This window comes from Argopecten irradians, chromosome 11, assembly GCF_041381155.1.
Source record: "Argopecten irradians isolate NY chromosome 11, Ai_NY, whole genome shotgun sequence".
Taxonomy (NCBI): domain Eukaryota; kingdom Metazoa; phylum Mollusca; class Bivalvia; order Pectinida; family Pectinidae; genus Argopecten; species Argopecten irradians.
The window spans coordinates 27,784,103-27,802,129 of record NC_091144.1 but is presented as its reverse complement, the minus strand read 5'-3'; the positions used below and the strand labels follow the sequence as shown (position 1 = coordinate 27,802,129).

The 18,027-nt window shown below is 36.3% G+C and overlaps 1 protein-coding gene across 2 annotated transcripts in view; it reads left to right on the top strand.

Annotated features, from left to right (window-relative positions):
• The first annotated feature begins 2,064 nt into the window (after positions 1-2,064).
• The window catches only part of LOC138335183 (protein phosphatase 1 regulatory subunit 3B-like), a 44,849-nt gene continuing 28,886 nt past the window's right edge, over positions 2,065-18,027 (top strand). Inside the window, exon 1 of one of the 2 annotated variants that reach the window (XM_069284157.1) lies at positions 2,065-2,242. In XM_069284157.1, coding sequence (XP_069140258.1) covers positions 2,080-2,242 — 163 coding nt within the window. In that variant the 5' untranslated portion in view covers positions 2,065-2,079. Of the gene's footprint in view, positions 2,243-8,668; positions 8,817-18,027 lie in introns of those variants that run through there. The other variant, XM_069284160.1, reaches the window with a different exon arrangement.

Below are 18,027 nucleotides of genomic sequence, written 5' to 3'. Positions count from 1 at the left end.
TTGTTGTGGTCTGTCATCAAAGATTTTATTTGCACAATGCCATTGACACTTTGCATCTTTTGCATCTTTATTATATATACAATCTCGATGTATATTATTTCTCGCACTGGCCTTGACTGGTACGCTAGTACATTTTCTGAAGTGGTAAACTTATTTTCGTCTATATATATAGTATCCCCTGAATATGAAAAGTACATGCAATATATACGGAATGGCACGTGGGGTTGTTTGTTACGTCAGGATCATTTCAGGACAGTAGATCTGGGAGGGAAAACAGCAACCACTAAAGAATCTTGTAACTATATATGTAATCTATACAACCGCCATTTGCATGACAAGGTCAAATAGGACTCGATGTGTATACTTTTGTGAAGACTTTTTCGGTCAAACAGGCGCTCCTTGTACATGCTACAGACTTGAGTAAACATAATAGCACAGTTATTTGGATGTATGTACCGAATCCTGTGGGCATACCGAATCCTGTGGGCATACGGAACTCAAATGTACAATTTTTTGCTAATTTTACCAAAATTTACAGGCAACCTAAAATCTACAACTCAACAGTAATACCTAAATGTTAGTCCTGATGCATACCAGTGCATACGTTTATCTTACGTATCATTAAATTATACCTAAAACGTGATATATATATATGCATGAAGTAGTATTCCGAAATATCACGATTATGTTGGGCCTAGTAGGTAACAGTGTGTACCGATGATTTGTGTCGAGGTCATCGGGGTTTTTTTCCCATGAACATCCACCATTGCATCGATTTGAAAATTACTTCATAATCCAGAATCTTCTATTGCGCATATACCGTTGTCAATAGCAATATGATTTTCTACCCATTTGTTATGAGTGATTTTGCTGAATATTAGTGGTTGAACCAAACGTTTTGTGACTTCAGGACTTCTGCACCACTTTTCCACCATGATCATTTTAGTTTAAAGTAATTTGTACACTGAAAGAAACCCCTATTTAACATTTGGGAGCTCCGTTAGATAGTTGCCTCACACCGTTTGCAATGTCAATACAATGCATGTTTGCCTCCTCCGTGGATATTCATAATTAAGAACAACATATTTCGGAAATCATAAATATACTTCATTCAATCACAACTTAAGCATAATTACTCATATTCCCGATGTTTGAGTGACTTTTAAACTGTTCATTGTGACTTGAAGCTGGCGAGGTTGGATTGCTTGCTCTAGCAAGAACCATGTCATTAAATGACATATCAGGTTTCGTTCATATGTGGAAGCAAAAAACACCAACTTTTAAAAGTCGTGGCTTTGCAATTGCTACCAAAAGACTTCATGCTGGTAACTTCAATGTCCGCTGGCCAACGATTCCTTCTAGAGGAATGGTCTCATCAAAGGTTTGCTCTTTTGATAGCGAATTAAAACTTTTAAGAACGTCGTCTTTGCATATTAATGGGAAGCTCAAAATGTGTTGAAATTGGCTGTTTAGGATCGATCTTGCGAAAAGGTGGTCGCTAATGCAGGTTTTACAGTAAAGGACGAGTACTCATGTATGTAAATAAGATAATATCATATTTCTTATTAATGGATTTAATTGTTGATTTGCCAGTTGTCCGAACGGCCCCCACTTGGTTCACCTTTGATTATGTCAGCAGTTATAAAAACTTGAATGTATTTGAAGTCTCAGTGTCTGCACATAAATCGAAATAAATATCCAAATTATTTTTATCATTACGTCACAACCGTTAATCGTACATCGATTAATCTATATATTAAAATGCATTTTATTATTAGTATTTTGTTTACCGAAAAAGAAACTTATCGTTTATTTTTAGTATTCCAGATGTCCTCAAGACAAGTCACAATAAATTATTTAACACAAATTGTTCACGACCGCTCCGCTATAGATGTACAAGACAATTGGTCGTGCGTGCTGTATATCATAAATAGCTGAATACGTGATTACTAATCCAGCGAATTATTTATACCATCATTATATTCGCAGAGTATCAATTGTCCCCAGTTTTTATTGCAATCACACACATATATAAAGATATACAGCACAATTTCTTCGCCATTCGATATACAGTCGCATATGCCACTTAACGTCGATATATATCAATTTTGTGGCGCGTGCGCAACAATCAATAAGTGTTCATTTCCTGGCTATACAAGACCATTTGATTCCGTCCTAGCTCCAGCATCTTCTGTTATTCGTCTGCATTGGATCTTAAAGGGGCGGTTTGCTGAAACACAAGGTACAGTTATGTAATTTCCATCGTTTTTTACAGCAGACAACGCACATGATATTGACAAGGTTGATATGCATTGTTATCAACCTTCTGTTTTAGATTTGATCATTGAATTTCATTGTTATATGCAAAGTTTTCAATAGCTACATATATAGCTTTCATTTCACCACATGAGCTTGACGTCTGTCAGTATCATATCACTTAATATCAGATATCTATAATACTCTGTAAAAAACATGTTACAGTATACGGGGTATTTTATATACGTATTATGTCTATGTACAGGCGATGATTTATTGTGCGCAGGCATCGCTCAGGACATTTACAGATCTTTAACGAAGCCGGAAAAGAATTTGGCAAGCTATGTTTCATTCTTGGTTTTTGTTTGGTTTCTTTAAGAATGTTTATGCAAAAAAATATTGACAGAACGTCAAACTCCTGTGGTCTCACCAACTGTCACCATTCGTTGTATGATATGGGTAATACATAAAGGTTATCGCAAACCGAGTAACAGATTAATCGGCCATTACAATTTGTTTCTAATTAAGAGATTTATTTTCGAAACTTTTCTTTTTTTATTTCACCCAAAACCTCTCTTTATGAACTTGATTTCAATTACAAATCTTACGTGCACGTGTATCCTGCTAAAGCCTGCTAAAGCTACATTCAATCATTCCGTCCGAGTATCCTCTAACCATAACACCAGTGTTTGGCAGTTTGACAAAAGCATATGCATTAGCCAGAATGTGGTGTCAGGGCTGGGGGAAACTTCGGCCACAGACGTTTAGCTTAACTAGCTCTATAATTTTTTTCTGGATATATGTAATACTGACACAGCTTTACATATATAGAGAGATAAAAATATAGAGTAAAACACCTGTGCTTCTGCTATTCTTTATTGGGGTGCTCACATTCTATTGCAAGGGAACTGTGGATCACAATAGGGATGATGTATGGAAATATGTAGGAGGTACTGATTGATATACAGTATAGGTTTGAAAACTGTTGTTGCTGTCCCTAAACATGGTAGTATTAAAGTATGTTATCTACGTCGAGTCGCTAACCTTGTTGTCAAACCATTGTAAGTCTATTTGTCCTACTTGTGTTTCGCGGGAAATTTACAATTGGTTATCTTTCCCAGAGCAGTTTTACTATGGATATTGCCAGTTTCTTAGATTGAGCAATCTAGACTATTTCGTTTTCGTGATTCTGAACAGAACTATCCTCATCATATTACGTTGTTTCCTAATTTAAGATTTCTTTGTTTATTGCTTGTAAATCTCGTTAATGGCAGTAACTTCTTTCCAATTGGGGTTTGTTTTGTGCCAATCTGATTAAAACCAGCTCTTCAATACGCTTACGCTATAATGAAAGTGCAACGGGGGTTGAATGTTCTTACGCTATAATGAAAGTGCAACGGGTTGAATGTTCTTAAAGTCTTTTATCAATAAGGTTTGGGTTGGTTTTATAAGTTTAATGTCCTATTACATCCAGTCATTTAAGGACGTGCCAGATTTTTTGTTAGAGGAAAGCCGGAGTTCCCGGAGACAAATCAAAGACCAGATCAGTGATCAGTACATTATTGATAAGAACAACTCCTTCTGCATACGAAGTGTATCGTGTGACGAATGTGTTTCTTTTTGAAGGCTGTGATATGTTAGTGCTGTGTGTCCATGTAATAGTGCAGTTGTTGTTTATTTTCTAGCGTTATTTCATTGAAGCTTACATGTAGACCGAAGACATAGAGCAGCACACCTCCATCACATTGTACTGACAACGGGCAAACTACCATCCTATATCTTCACAAGAGTTCATATCACAAACATTAATATTCATGTGCATTGTGGATATAACGAGTCGATAGTGGTAGTAACCCCTGCAATATCGAGGATAGCACACCAATTGTCTCCGCCTCCTTTAAGCAGTAGTAGAAACGATATATTTTGTAAAGATTACGATGAATCTCGACCGATAGTGGCGATCACACAACGCCATGCCAAAAGTGGATGTGTGCAGTGAGATGGGGAAGAAGAAACGGAAGAAAAGATGACATCCCAATTTCAGTCGCCTTATATCATCATACAATGGTATTACCTGCGGGGCTGTGTTCTCCTTGAACCTAATGCATATTAGATAGATTGGGCCCAGAGTATAACTGAAACATCGTGCCCTTTTTTCTTTGACAAGGTAACATACATAACGTCATAGTTCGTATAATATGTCTAACTTTCCGTGCCCTTTTGACCCCTGTATACGTGACCGTCTCTCTTGTTAAATAATCAGTGGTTCATGTGTCCGATTCGTGGTCTTCTGAAGAAAACAACATTGCCTTTGCCTAAGATGTTTTCTGTAATCGCTAATCGTCAACACTTTATAGCAATGTACGAAATTATTGATCAAATTTTGAAGACAAAGTTATACTTATAATCACAGGAACCTGGCACGAAATTTTAACCAACAGTATACATATATATATATTATAGTCACTCACCTCGCACAACATACACGCAACACACCGCATACATGGGAGACCGTCCTTACATGACCATAGCTGTTAATAGGACGTTAATAAATCAAACAAACAAACAAACAAAAGATATTATAGTATCCTTGATACTATAATATATATATGTATACTGTTGGTTAAACATTTTCGTGTCAGTTCCCTGTGCTTATATTCATGTAACCTAAGGTGCTAGGACCAGAGGCTTTTGGCTCTATAGGTATACGTAACGGCACCTCTATACCACAGGCTTTTAGCTCTATATCACAGGATTTTGGCTCTATAAATATACGGACACGGTATTACACAATTACACATCTCAGAGTTCATATGATACTGGACTCGTGCTATTAACAGCGAATGGTCAAGGACGCTGTGAGATGTCCAGTGAAGAGGCTTGAAATGAATGGTCAGTAGGGACGATGTCGACTGGTCAGGTCAGGATCAGTCTGCTGTATCACAGTGACTTTAATACACATCTGACCAGTGTCCGTTGCGTGGTACACTGGCCGTAAAACACGTGTTCGTCTCATGTCATCCGACATTCCCTGTAGCCGGTTTAATACCCATAAGTCTCGCCATCACGCTCTCATGTCAAAACACATTTGTTTCTTGTCGGCTTAGCCATAATTTTATCATAAATTAAATGTCCGCCTTTTGTCAGAGGCCTGTCTGGTATATACATCAGTCGCCCTGGTAGTGGTAGTGACCGGATAGGACTCCGGGGTACATAGCTCTGTATTGGATTCTGTTTCGTATACTGACCCATTGTTATATTAAACGAAAACATGTGCTTGTGCATAACACAGGGTTTCGGTTCTATAAATATACGGATAACTTTATATTCAGTATGTGTGTTTGTATTGTGGTTTAGAAATACTTCCGGGTGTTTTCCCTTATTATTTGGTACATGTCTTCTCCGTTCTGGAAATAACTAGGATACATTAATGCCCATGAAAGCACACGATAATGCGACACAAGGAGACATTCAACAATAGAAACTAGGAAAGGGAGATAACTTTGGGTATAGCAGGCCTTAAGACAAAATAGAAAACATATTGCTTTCCTGTATTTGTAGTCGATACTCGGGCTCTAATGGGCACCTCAAACCAAGCCATACTACGTTGACTAGAAGATGTCTAGTTTTCGTATTGCAAGGACATTGGGCGTATTACATTGAGCCATAGGGTCTCTGTGTGAGGAATTGGAGGAACAGGGCAGCTTTACGACTACCCGACACGGCAGGAAACGATGGGTAAACACAAGTAGTTTTTGTGATGTTGGTTTTTGTAGGTGCCCATCTTTTTCGACCGGAGGTAAGATTTCCGATAACTGCGTCAATAACTTGGCCAATTTTGTTCATGAAGCACTCAATGGAAAGAGAAATGATATAAGATATCCCAATGTCATTTAAAAAATAATCACACGGTTTTAAAAAAATAGTGCGTTCCGTTTGCTCCTGCGTACCTGCCGAGTTCATACCCTTGATACTATAACATATATATATATATGTATACTATTGGTAAAAAAATTTCGTGCCAGGTCCCTGTGACTCGGAAAGGGAGATGACTTCGGGTATAGCAGGCCTTAAGACAAAATAGAAAACATCTTTCCTGTATTTGTTGTCGATACATATAAGTTGAGAGAAGAGGTCTAATTTTCGTGGGCTATCGTAATAGCAAGACATTGGCGTATTACATTGCAGTTATAGCTGAGATAGGGTCTTTGTCTTTAAATATTGGATGGAAGAATTTGAGCAGCTTTCGACTACCGACACGACAGGAGATCTAGAGAATGCCATTTGGTAATATTTCATCATAGCTATGTCATCCCTACTATGGTTACATATCGTTATCAGGGTTTCTAGCCTTACTTGTATAAACCACCTCATGTCCTGAGATATTCTCAAATCTGAAAATTTCCTCAAATTGCTTGATATTCCTCAAAATGACTTGTCAAACCATTTCCCAACTTAACTACCTCCTCAACTTAACAATTTCCTTAACTTTTGTGATTTTCCTGATCACATTCACTTGTTCAGTCAAAAATAAAACGTACGTAAATTAACATCCTGCTACAAAAATTGGCTAATAGACCTAGTTAGTACTGGTTCGTTTGCCCCATTTGCCAGTGACTGATTATTATAAGGAATAAAGGCAAGCGCTTATGATTATATCTCAAACATCTACTTACAGGCATATAGTACTATAGTACCCTCGAAATACGCAAACAAAATCAAGATTGGATGGTTAAGGGAGGGTGCCGTCGATATAATATCAGTATGTGTAAGCCTTAAGGTTAGGGGCCAATTTGAACTCCAGCTCTTATCCCAAGATATGAGTTCCTACCGCATGCTATCCTAATCGCATGAGCGGGATTATCACAGGCTCAATGTAATTGGAATGGCAAAGTCTTAAAGATCGAATAAGGGTTCGAAACGAGGGACGAAAAACAATCTATAGTGCATGGTATTGTTGAATCATGTTTTGTCATAACATTTGACAAACTTCCAGATATTGATATATCTTTGATAAATAGTTTATGTCATTACATTATAATCATGTCCTCAAGTCGGAGTACCCCGTACCCCGGCAATGCTTTGACTGGTCGACTAGACTAGTACTAGATGGTACCATCTCTTCATGGAGATCTCCAGTCGTCTGCTGTGAAACCATATCTGTTTACAATCTAACCTCGACCCTGACTCTTTTTTTGTGTTATAAGACTTCAACATGTGCATATCTCTTTGTTTTTTGGCAGTGTTTTTTGCAGTCGGGGTGTTGTACGTCACAGGGGTATGACCTTGAACTGTCCGGATGGCTGACGTCATTGATATTGGTTTATAATCAGTGGAACTTGTCGAACTACGTGTATACATGTCGTTGTGTCACAAAAACATCCATGACAAGACAAACGTTTTTTGTCCAAAAATGTTGTTGTTGTTTTTTTTTTTTTTTTTAATTATTTATTTGTGCAAACATATTTACATATAGATTCTATGTATAGCCAAGTTTGCTTGCTTTCCATTGAAAATGCTGGGGGGGGGGGATAGAATTTTATGAAGTTTTAATGGATATATCGATTGTATGCTTGGTTATTGAAAAAAAACTGAGAGAGGCGTTGTGAATAGGATGGGTCGGGACTCCAGGCACCAATATTATACTTATAATATCTTACAACTAAAACATGTGCTTAGCAGTTATTGTTACGCCATCAGTTCATGTGTGCACGGCGTTTTACGCTTGCAAACTCATGACGTAGACAACAATTCCTAGTTATAATTGCATCTCAATGCAGAATAGCCGTTATAATATACCCTTTACCTTTAACAGACTACTAGCTATCATAAACTTCGAAAATATCATATAGAAAACAGGGTTGAAGACATCCTCGATACTCCATGGGTTACTTTCGCTGTCGTTATACCACCATCCTCAATTATCCAGGGGTTATTTTGCACTGTCGTTCGACTGGATCTTGTTGATTACTGAACTACAATGTACTGATTTCCGGGCCTTTGTTGAAATAGAGACTTAAATAGCAGGTTGAAATTATATGTTCATATTTCGTAATTGTATGTATTTATGTCTTTTCAATACTACATACACATGAGACATGTTCAAAGGTACGCGAATTTGGGATAAGGAAGTATTGTGTATAATGCAATGTGTCGTCTGCTTCTATCACTTAAAATACTTAGTCTTTTAGTCTGGACAGTGTAATATGCTGATAGTTGATCAAGATTTTTTCGATCGACATGGCATGTGTATCATTACATATGATTTAATATGCGTTATCTTATTACGATTATTACAACCATCGACTGAAAACCTGTCAATCAATCGAGAGACCAATGAGGCGCGCGACCCGATTGTTTCTGATCATATTCCCGTCCGAGAACTGTTCACCATTGGCCGTATACTGTGAAGTTCGACGAACTCTTCATGGCAGGTGTTCAAGTGTGGCGAACCAACGATTGTTCATTTATGCTATTTACATGGGATATCTAACTAACACAGACAATTATATCATCGACATTGACACTATAAAGAACTGGATTTAAACTGCTCGGCATAGGTGAGTTTATATTTCACAAAAAAATCTAGAAAAAATAACATGTAAAGATTTATTATGGCGATATGACGCCTCACTTAGCAGACCCTTTATAAATTTTAGTCAATGTTTGATGATTTTATAGAATTTGTCAGATTTTAACTTTCAGGGAAATTTTAAGCCATCGGGTTACCATATAACAATTTACTCTGGTCCATCCTATAGGGCATCACCGTACACCGGAAATAGTACTCCTTTAAAGCGAAAGGAAAGTTGTCTTGTACGTGTGTATGCCCGAGCGTAGATCGGTCTCATCCGTATTTTCTGTTTAAACGCACTTAAAACTTAATAAAATCAATAGGTACATAAAATAGGTCTCTTCATGTAGAATGAACCGAATTAATAGCTTTTACATTGCATGTTTTGATCCCGTATTATGTAAGAGGTGAGTCTTATGGGATTGCGATGTTGATTGCAACATACATGTATTTAGACAGTATGACGTGATATTCTGTTACCATGGTTATTTGGTATTATGTCGCCAAGCATCTGCTCAGTATTGTATAAATCTCGGTAGAACCGTTGAATTAAGTGTTTGTTACATATTGACAAACGCGATACACAACCAGAATTGCGCTGTTGTTATTCTAATTCGATTATTGTTCAAACATTTAGTTGTTGCCAGCAAGCATCACAAAGTTTTGAATTGCTCCCTGAAACCAATCCAGTATTTGTCATCAACACCCTGGGAAACCAATCCAGTATTTGTCATCAACACCCTGGGAAATGTCCATATTAGATTTAATTGATATGGCATGTATGTTTAGTTTCGTCGTCTGTACTCCGTGTAGTTATTTATCATTGTCTCATCGGATATTTAAAATTGGTTCAGTTTCGATTGTAACCAGCATTGTCTTTTTGCAATACGTTGCATTGAATATATAGATTTTTTATTAACTTACATCACATAATAGAGTAAAATATAAAGTTTCCGTCTGATACATTTAACAGTGAATGTTTGATATCAAACTATTTAAATGAAAACATGATAATGCACAAGATATCATTTTATATAACAAACGGTTAAAAAGTTATTCACGGCGTTCTATGCAAGGCAATCGATACCTTCAGTTATAACTTCCAAGTCATTTCCTCCGTAAAATTGGTGTTCTATTTGTTTTTGTTTTTTGCAATAAACACTGATATTTCTTGTTCCGTATTCTGGTCAGTTTGTGGGTTTATGCATTCAATCTCAAATCACCTGTCTGGATAAATAAGGGTTGTACCCTGTCTTGGTCGTAGAAGAATGAATAATATAATATTTCCTCTTTTTTGAGGCGAGACAGGAGAATATCAGCAAGAAGGCCAAGGTTCTTCATTTGGCAAACACGAGGCTTTGCCTTTGAGAGGATGAATGACTCTTGTTTTTCTGTCTTACCATGTGAACCACTTTATATATGTTTCACTTACAAATATCTCTTGTAGTATGTCTTTACATAATAGATATGTACATGATATAGAAAATCTCACATCGGCAAAATTGCGGATATTTCTGTTCAGGGTCTTTAGATAAAAGTGTTCCTCTGAGGTCCCTCAAAGCCCGAGTTCTTAATCTTGAGATTGAGTTGATGATATCGCACACCTTAACAACTAAGCCATCGCCGACCAGAGACAAAGCCTGGCAGTAGGTAGACTCACGTAGGCGATACACAAGTAAACCAACGATCCGGTTCCATTGTGCACTCTTTGATACTTGGTCTCTTCATGAATGATGCTGAGTTGCTGTGATTGACAACTAACACAGAACGGGTCTATTACATCTTACAGTTGATGTGTTCGTGTAGGTCTTTATCAAAATAACTGCTTTGGTATCACGCAATACTCACAGGAGGTCGTGTCCTGCATACGACCCTTCAGCTCATGTTGGTTCTCTGGTCCCACGTTAGGTGACGGTCAATCGATAGAGACGTAACCGAGTACATGCTTTTATGAATATCGATATGTGGTCGGGTGATGTATTCCGTCGCACAACTTATATATATATATATACGTGTTCGATTTTATTTTGTCAGCAGCTAATGATGTATATAGGGAAATGCGCTGACTCATCTCTCCCTACTGTGTCCGCTCCAAATGAGCGTTCGCTGTGTATTGGGAGGCCTTTTGTCAATATGCAAAACCTCGTATGATTACGTGACTGTTATTGAGTGAAAACGAATTCGCAAACCCAGCTTGGTTTTGTTGGGAGATGCACCTAGTAACAGGTACGTCTGCGATAACTTCATTGGAGAATTGATCATGTAAAACTGTTAGGGGGAAAACCTGTGGATTTAAAAGAATTACAGCGTTCTGTCATTTGTTTAGTCTGACTTAATGACAAATGAATGTCTTGTGTATTTCCTTTTAGGGTACTGTATTTGTACACATGTCTACATCCTCTTTATTCCATGGGTTGCTATAGTGGATATAACAACAGTGATAGCAACCACTGGTATGTCGAGGATGACATGTCTATAGATACCCTTTATTTAGTAATCACAGGTCTTAATTTTTCAGAAATCTCAATATTTGTTTTCAAAAGAGCGAAAAACAATAGATCTAGAATGCGTTTAACTTTTACTTCGGAAACGCGTAATTAATAACTGCGCTTAGATAGAATTGGATGGTAAGGTACTCTTAGCATCAGTACTAAGGTGTTTCGTTAACCGGAAGTGGTAAAAGGTCTTGGAATTGCGAAAAGATACCTGGTTTCGGTGTACCTTGAATACGTTTGTCTTGACATTTTGAGCAGTAAAACTTTTAGAAATTAATGACTTTTTATCTGTCCTCGGCGACACTTCGTGCACATCATCCACTTCCGCTTCTCCTACATCAATACATGTACTTTGGCGCAATATCGTGTGTTTCGTGTGATCAAACAAATGACGTAATTCTGTCTCAGTAGTGTGATGCTATGCAGGTAAAATGGCACTGGGCCAATTTCTCGCCGCCACAAAATCAAAATCTCACAGAGTGCAAGAGATTCCGGTGCACAATTCCTGTCATGTTTCTGTGAGAACCGTCGTTGACTTGAGCCATTGGGAGACATTCAAAAATGGCTGCTTCGCCCAGTTCATTGTACAACTACACTCTTCGTAGTTTTTTCCTTAAACCGGAAGCGGGGTACTACAAACAGTGATAGAAGACATTGGGTTATAGCAAGAACTGTTCGATTTGGAAGTAATGACGGATAAAACCTTTGTGATTTTATGTTACTTTTGAGGATCATTCAAAGCATCTTTGGACATGTGCAAGTTGACTTAAATTTAAATCAGATATTTAGAACTGATGAAATTCTTTATATCCACATGAACATTAAATAAAATAGCAAGACATATATTCATAAAGCGTCTTGGATTTGTGAACGTGAATCTTGTTCACGATAAGATTTGTCTGTGCACTACAACTCAAGGGACACTTGGTCGTATGGTTGAGATTCAGCGTCACCTTGACCTTGACTGTATTGTACGATAACGTGACATGCACACGCGCGCTGTTTCCTTTTCAAAGAACAGTCATCTATAGATACCAATTAAAACCGATCATTGATTAAGATAATTACGTGCTTGTTATCAATTTGCCACTGGAACTTCTCTCTAACCCTCAAAAACGATATCTGAGATTGTTAATAGAGCTGTCCGTACGAAAAGCTCGTAGAAAAGTTTAATAATTTTTATTATGCTATATATAATTCATATAATTATTTCGATTGTTCGCTTTTCGCTTTTACGTTTCTACTTTGCTCGGCAATTGTGTAATTTGTTTCGTGCCGACAGAGGAATCTTTTTTCGGTATACACTAAGTAGACTATCCTTAGGCATTATGGCTTCTGTACTATCATATTTCTTAATATTAAAAAACCGTTGTTTCAGAAATAAGATTCACAGTGACAACGTTACCAAGATTATAAATTTTTTGTGATGTCATGATATCATTAATTACGAAAATGCAACCAAAATTTAGTTGTTTATCTGCTTATTTCAATTTAACAAGTCTGTCTTCAGTTTTAACTTATTATATTTTATCGAAGCATTAGCATGCTTCGGACTTTGAGTACGTTGCCTATGCAGGTTATAACGGATTATGCACGAATGGTATTTTTAATCTATGAATTACCTAGCGATGGTCTTTAAGTACACGTAAATGATGCCAACAGTCTAGAACAGTTATTAATGTACTTGTAAATACAGTTCAAAAAACCTAACCGGAACGACTGATGTTAATGCAACGTAACATTCGTCATTTTATCACAGCTGAAAACTGACCATGATTCTGTATTAACCTTGATAATCGCTAGCCACTTCAATTGTACACTATCAATTTCATAAGCATTCGCCTTAATAATAGACTGGCTGTCACACGTGGTGTAAATAGATGTTTGATAAGCCTTTTTGCTGAAATGAAAAAAAACTAAGTTGTACGTTACTATACAACATTATATGTTTAAATCTGTGGAACACAGTAATAAATTAGAATTAACAATTAAACATATACAACTATCCAAGTAATGTTAAAAAAGAATTAGATGAATTATTAAATGGATACTTAAGAGCGTCAATGGAAATATCATCGGCATGGAAAATAATGCTAAAACCAAAACGGAATTGTACATTGCTATGGCAAACAAAATTCCGGCGGTCACGAAAGTTGCATGACTTCTATAAGTTTCGTGTCATGTATACCACCAAACTAGTTAAAGGGGTTAGTCAATAAATGTTAGATGTTTTAGTTATAATTTTTGTCCCTATCGATTTAACGCAAATATACAATGTCAAACGAATTAGAAATGAGAAAGTTAGTAAACCTAGTATACAGGCGAATAGCATACTAAATGCAGAAAAAAAAATATTAAAAAACTAAAACCTTTCATATTTTTGATGAGGTTCATACATATTACTTTCCCGCTCAAGCCCCCCTACCTCCCACCCACCCGCTAAATTGAAGTCGTATGTATACATTTGTAACATTACAACAGGAAAATTAGATGATAGCACCCAAAGACACAATGACTCTAAGACAGCTTTGGTAATGAAGGTAATTTACCACACTAATCAATTCCGCCAATACAGAAAATATTAATTATTGCATGTTGGAATCTATGCAGAAATACAATTATTATCTATTTAGTGCATAATTTACAATCAATGTATTTTCATTGTTTACTATCATGACGCGGATAGCATTTTCGTGAGAATGAATTGACAAATTGTCATGTAGATTGTGTTAGCATCCAATACAAAAATGCTTTATTTGATCGCTTTGTCCTAAATCCAATACATGATGACATTGTATAATTTTCACTTGAAGACAGAATAATGAAAATCCATGTATTATTCGGAAAATATAATGGAAGGTATATGACCTAGTTTACAAAAGCAACATGAATTTCCATATTTATATTTAGCCAATCCTATTTTTAGAAATTTTATGAAAATAAATTTTTCTCGATATTTAAAAGAGGTCTTTTTGTTTTGTTTAATTTGCATTAGCGTCCCCATAAACAGTCAGGATCCTGGAATGAACCGCCTCGCATGATGTGCAAGGCGCCGCGGTTGTATGATTGCCTGTGGTTGTCTGGGAGGCGGCGGAAGGTTAGTCCTTGGGGCCACATTTTAATAGTGAAACTTGGCCACATTTGTAGTTTTAATGCAACAAAACTTAGATATTATTTACCCATATATTTAAAAAGAAAATGTGCCAGCCTTCGGACGATTAAAAAATCAATACTGCTTCTTATTACTGAAGTCTATATTTTCATTTTTCCCAAATAGCGTATAAAAGTATAAGTCAACATACATTTTGTACATAGCAAATATGAGACATATCTATTAATTCTCATGTGATTCAAACACTAGGTTATGGTCGCAACCCCAGGAAAATATATATTGCTAACGAGGGAGTTGGTACAGCATTCGAAATGACAAGTAAGGAGAGAAACTAGGCCACGGCTCACGGAATAAACCATTCTTTGATTTAATCCCAAATCCCTACATCCCCTGACAAAATCTCTCCCCGAGATGTTCCTATTTGTTTCAGATTATATAACTGTCGATGGTAAATGGTAACATACTAAATCTTGCAAATAAGAGTATTAACGCTCTAATCGTGCCAACAAAAGAGATCGAGTATGTAAGACTATCAACTAGAAATAACCGTAAAATCACGACGAACGTCGGAAAAACACATATCTGTGATTCTGTACCACGACTGTCACACATCGTCGACTTTAATATACCACACAATCTGTTCATTATCTAAAAAGATAAATATAAAAATGTGTGTTTTTGTGAGTTCCGAATGAACCATTTAACGTATTACTTTTTTTGCAGTTTATCATCTTTGTATGTTGGTAGTTATTACGTTATGACTGTATTAATTGCTTAAATTTGTTAGGAAAAAGATTTTTTCTTATTTTCCAATCGAATATTAAAAGAATTACAATAGCCAGACTCTCGGCATGTGAGGACGTTGGTTTTACCAGTCTCCATGTTACATACACCACATTGTATGGTAAATCGGCTAAGTGTTACATTTTAAACAGGTATGAAAAATACAGATTTAAAACTCATACTCCTGAGGTCTATCGTTATAATTTGCGTTAATGGGTTACACTTGACGAGTATGTTAAAACAAACTATATATATTGACACTTGTAGATTTGTCACCTGTAATGAACACCAGGATATTAAAGAATACTTTTTATAATACAACCTGCAACTACCATTTAACCAACATATTGAATAAAAAAATTTACGTCAAATAGTTTTGCAAAAATTCTCGAATAACAGCCATTTTGTTTTGCAGTCCTCGAAATTCTACGTCACGATCCATTTATTCCTGACGTCGTTTTAATTGTTTTTCTGTCAGTGACGATCACAATGATTTTACAGCCATTAAAAATCGCTCCCAATGGCACAATACACTAGTGACAAAAGCGAAAATATGTGATATCGTGCGAAGGATATATGGCGGATCCACGCGGTAAAAATACTTGGATGTCCACGCAGTGATGCAAATAATGACAAAATCCCGACAACCACTTTTTCTGCTATTCATTTTAGAATTCGTAAGCAATTAAGTCGATGTGTCACTCACTGAAAGCCACATATGGGTGAAGATTCTGACATTGTATGAATATATTCCTGCAAAAAATACTCGAACATGTAAGGCGGTACTGAGTATTAATGAATTACGCAAGGTATAAATTGAAATTGCATTGTGACCCTTGATTGTGATCTGTGAATTGACTGATGGAAGCCAGATCATCAGGATAGCAATCATAAAATTTTACTGTTAATAATCATTCATCGATATTTCAATGAGGACTAACACATTTTCCAACCATATTTGGGCAATAAATTCTCACAATATCAAATATGTAGATATCACACAATATCTTCTGCTAAATCTTAATATTGCAAGAATGGCCAATACATTCGCCCTAAAAAACCACCAACGCAAACTCCATAATTTTCAACATAAAGCTGAAAAACCGCATCGCTATCTAGTGTTCAAAATAAAAGAGGAAAACCCCCACGTCACTCTTATAACCTTGACATTTTGGAAACAAGTCGCGTACTGTTGAAACGAAATTGCCTACGGCTAACACCAAATATATAGATGTCTGCTCACCGCGTATGAAAAATGCGAATGGGACAAGCTTTAGGGAAAGTATTTCATTAAAGCTCCGAACACCACAAAGTGACTTTCCCGGATCTTAATGGCTATTCCAGGGTGAGATTTAATTGACAATGTATGTATAACATAATGAACTGTGTCGACATGGTAGTGTTGCCCGCTCAAATAAAAGAAATATAAAATTTGCATGACATTAGTATTAAATGAAAAACATAATAAAAAAACCCGTATGTGTCCACATAAAAAGGTCAAAATATTTAGACCTGTTTTAGCTAATAAAGATGACTACAGTTAATATAGAAGCATAACGGAAAACATAAAATAACAAACAATTGATACTACCTAGATTCTTTGTAATCGATAAGCTATGGGACAAAACAACATTGGAATACCATCCAATTCTTTTGTTCTAAGGTAACGATGGACAAAAACAGACAGAATGAATATACCCAATTCTTAGTTACAAAATATGAAGTTGGACCTAAAAACAATCCAATTGATACTAACCCATATCATCGTACTAGATACCCCGTTGTTTTTAAAAAAAAAAAACTGATACTACTCAATCTTAGTACTCGATAGCGTTGACTAAAACAACAATTAATACAACCCAATTCTTTGTAACTCGACAAGCGATGACTGAAATAAACAATGATACTACCCAATTTCTTTGTACTCGACAGCGATGGGACTAAAATAAAACAATTGATACTTACCCATTACTCTGTTGTACTCGACTAGCGTTGGACTAAAAATAAACAATTGTTACTTCCTATAAATTGTACACGACAGCGATGGACTAAAAATTAAACAATTGATTACTACCCAAATTCTTTTGTACTCGATAGCGTTGGACTAAAACAACAATAAAATACAACCCAATTCTTTGTACACCTCGATAGCGTTGGACATAAAATACAACAATTAATACAACACCCAATTCCTTTGTACTCGATTAGCGTAGGACCTAAAACAACAATTAATTCAACCCAATTATTTGTACTCGATTGCGTAGGACTAAAATACAACAAATTGAATACAAACCTAAGTCCTAAGACCACGATAGCGTTGGATTGTCAAAAAAAAAAAAACAAACAATTATTACAACCCCATTCTTTGTACTCGACAGCGTATGGACTAAAAACAACAATTGATACTTGCCCAATTCTTTGTACTCGATAGTCGATTGGTATACAAACAACAATGTTTGTACTCGATACCGAGCAGTATTGATGTGTTCGACCTCATAATATAACCATAATTTTTATTACGAGTATAAAAATGTAGTTTGGTTTTATTTTGGTCCTCGATATCCTGATCAAGCTTTTATAGCCATTGGATGACAATATTCCGTGCATTAAAATCTAGGCGTTGCATACGTTTGATAAACTTTGACAAACAGTTTTTGTTTGGGGGGGGAGCAGATACCGACTGTCATTTTATATAGTGAACCGAGAGTAAGGATACTTCATTCGTGTCTCAGAGAGATATGCTTCATTGCTTTCGAAAACCACACTGGAAAATATTGAGGAATTATTATCCAATCGTTTTTCCCATT